Here is a 3,202-nt window from a genome sequence, read left to right on the forward strand (position 1 = left end):
GTCAGCTGAAAGGATCCAGGTTGGGTTCTCAGTCAGGGTCTGGTGGATCTGGAGGCGGGTCTCTAAGTCACCTGCAGGCCACACCCCCTCAGACTCACCTGTGCTCCTGGACTGACAGGTGACAGGATGATGTAATTGTCTCCGTGTGATGATGTCAACCGGGTTCCTTTAAGCGTAGCGGCGTGTGGTGAGAATCCCGTCACCTCCTCCTCCTCCTCCTCCTCCTCCTCCTGCTCCTCCTCTCGCTCCTCCTTTCTGTCCCTCCACAGAGACCCCAGAGCTCCTAAACTGGACCGGACCGCCGATCCTTGACCCCGGCGGCGTTCATGTTTGCTGTGGGCGGGGTGAGGCAGCAGCTTCCTGCCTGTTGTCTGGGAAACAGGAAGTAGACAGTGTCACTTCCTGTTGTGACCGGCAGGTGTCAGACTGTGTTTTTTTCAAAGACTCACCTGGCTGAGTGTCGGTGGGCGAAGCAAAGCGTCACATCCTGACCTGAGCTCAGGTGAACCTCTCCAGATCACCAGAACGATCTGAGACGAGCTCCTGAACCACCAAACACAAAGTCAGACAGGAAACAGGAAACAGGAAACAGGAAACCACGCTCTCACTCAGGATTCCACGTCCTTGATCAAAAGTTATTACTGGATAAGTTGAGTCATTATGGCTCTGAAGAACCTTTAATGGATCAAAAGTTATCTCAGCAACAGGGAAAATACTGGACTGTAGAGGTAAGAGCCATGAGGTGTGGAGTACCACAGGGAAGTTGTTTAGGGCCACTTTTGTTTTCAGTTTTCATAAATGATTTACCTTTGATTTTGGATCACGCCACCGCTGCAATGTATGCAGATGATTCTACAGTATTTACATCTGCACAAACGCCTGCAGAGCTGAGCAAAGTTTTGAATAATGAATTAAAGCTAACTGAAGAATGGCTTAGGGTCAATACGTTGGATTAAACAGAACAAAGATTGTTCTTTCGTAGAGAACAAGAGTGAGTTTGATGAATAATTGTTTGGCCTGGTTAAGTTTGAAAAGCATTATTCTTTAGAAATATTATCACAGCTGAAACTCCAGAATTACTTTATAGTCAACTGGCATTTTTTTACACAGACATCATTATTCCACTCGACAGTCTTTGGAGAGTCGTCTTCTGTTGCCTCCCTGAAACTTATTTTGGCTGCTGTGTGTTGACGGTCGCTGACTGTTGTGTGTTGTATTGTTGTTGTGTATGAATGCTGTGTTATGTGTATCTTTGTAATCTTGTACATGAAATATTGTAAATAAGAATCATGGAGACCCCAGGAAGAGTAGTTACAGTCTAAAACTAAAGATAATGGGGGTCTTAATAAATAAACAAACAAACAAACACTCGGAGGGGGTGGGCCTACCTGATGGCGTGGGCAAGGTCAACGCACTTCCAGGTCTCCACAGGAAGTCCATTCAGCTGCAGAACCGAGTCTCCCTGACGGAGTCCGGACTGATGAGCTGGACCTCCTGCAGACACGGACCACGTTACAGACAGGACCCTGAACCCTGAACTCTGAACCCTGAACCCTGAACCCTGAACCCTGAACTCTGAATCCTGAATCCTGACCCCTAAACCCTGAACCCTGAAGTCTCACAGGGAAAACCTTTAACTACAGTTTGGACCAATCACCGCCCTGAAAGTGCTGCCTTCATCCAATCAGGCGACAGAGAAGCTCAAAAGAGCATTTCAGTACAATGGCCATGATGTTCACGTGTTTGTGTTGATGTTGTTGTATGTTTTTGTTGTTGTGTTTGTGTTGTTGTTTTGTGTTTTACCAGTGTTGAGTTGTTGCTGACTCACCGGGGTCTACAGCCTGGACTCTGACCGGACAGTCGCAGCAGATCGTGAATCCAAAACCATCTTTTCCTCGAACGACGCTCACCTGGGGACGACACGCACAACATACATGTCATCATACGTACAGAACACGTATTTTTATACGTGTACTAATACAACATACATGTTCATCAGGTTCTTGTGTGACACAAACTCTGTAAAAGTTCTCATGTTGATTTTAACGTGCTGCAGGTTACAGCCTGCAGGGGGCGCTGTGTGTGTGTTTTTGTGTGTGTGTGTGTGTGTGTGTGTGTGTGTTGACAGAGTGGTCAGAACATCTCTGTGTATGTCTGGGTCCTGGTCTCTGAGCTGTTACCATGGTGACTGAGTAAACACTGTCAAACGAAGGAAAGGTCGACTCGTCCTGAGAGTTTTCTCTGCACAAAGGAAGGTAAATGTCCCTGAGTTCAGACTGACAGGCTGATATTAAAACTCCTGCAGGGCGGGAGGACGGACCCTCTGTTTGTGTTTCTGTGCAGGAGCGCTCCGGTTACCTCCTCAACACTGTGAAGAGAACGCGTCTGCACAGTGACATCACTGTGACATCATCCCATGGAGGAGGAGCCCCGCGCTTCCACCAGAGCTGAATGTTTCTGTGATTCAGACTTATTAATCAGACGTTATTATCTATGTGATCAATGCTGCACCTCCTCAACAAGAGGAGGAGGCGCAGCTGAGGTGCAACTCTGAGTAGGGGGAGGACACTCAGAGGACATGAAGACACTAATACACACACACAAACGCATACACACACAAACACACACACACACACACACACACATACACACACACACACACTGTAATTCTCTCTCTCCTGTCAGCTGCAGTTTTTCAGTATAATCATCCAGTTTTAATCTGTGACTGAATTATTGATCAACCTGTCACACACACACACACACACACACACACACACACACACACACAAAGTGCAGCTAGTTTAAACATGAAGACATGAAACATTTATTTGACCTGCTGGACTAGAAACACATTCTTTCTCTCTCTCTCTCTCACACACACACACACACACACACACACACACACACACACACACACACACACACACACACACACAGAGGAAACTCTGCAGGTTACAACAGGAAATGCCAAGCAGCCTGCAGTGACATCACACTGTGCAGCCAATCAGTTTGTCAGTGAACAAATCAGACCAAACCCCATTCAAAAAACTGACGATTTAAAGACTGAACAACTGCAGCACACACTCACTACACACACTCACTGCACACACTCACTACACACACTCACTGCAAACACTCACTGCACACACTCACTACACACACTCACTGCACACACTCACTGCACACACTCACTACACACACT

At 46.9% G+C, this 3,202-nt stretch overlaps 1 protein-coding gene across 1 annotated transcript; it reads right to left on the reverse strand.

The window, feature by feature from the left end:
• Positions 1 to 44: 44 nt before the first annotated feature.
• LOC121966713 (regulator of G-protein signaling 3-like) lies at positions 45 to 1,910 on the reverse strand (the record flags this gene model as incomplete). Its single annotated transcript, XM_042516779.1, has 4 exons — positions 45 to 371; positions 450 to 543; positions 1,389 to 1,494; positions 1,829 to 1,910. Coding segments are annotated over 4 exons (591 nt in total), but the record flags the coding sequence as incomplete, so codon positions are not given.
• Positions 1,911 to 3,202: the final 1,292 nt, after the last annotated feature.

The sequence above is a fragment of the Plectropomus leopardus genome, unplaced genomic scaffold, assembly GCF_008729295.1.
Source record: "Plectropomus leopardus isolate mb unplaced genomic scaffold, YSFRI_Pleo_2.0 unplaced_scaffold25648, whole genome shotgun sequence".
Classification (NCBI taxonomy): domain Eukaryota; kingdom Metazoa; phylum Chordata; class Actinopteri; order Perciformes; family Serranidae; genus Plectropomus; species Plectropomus leopardus.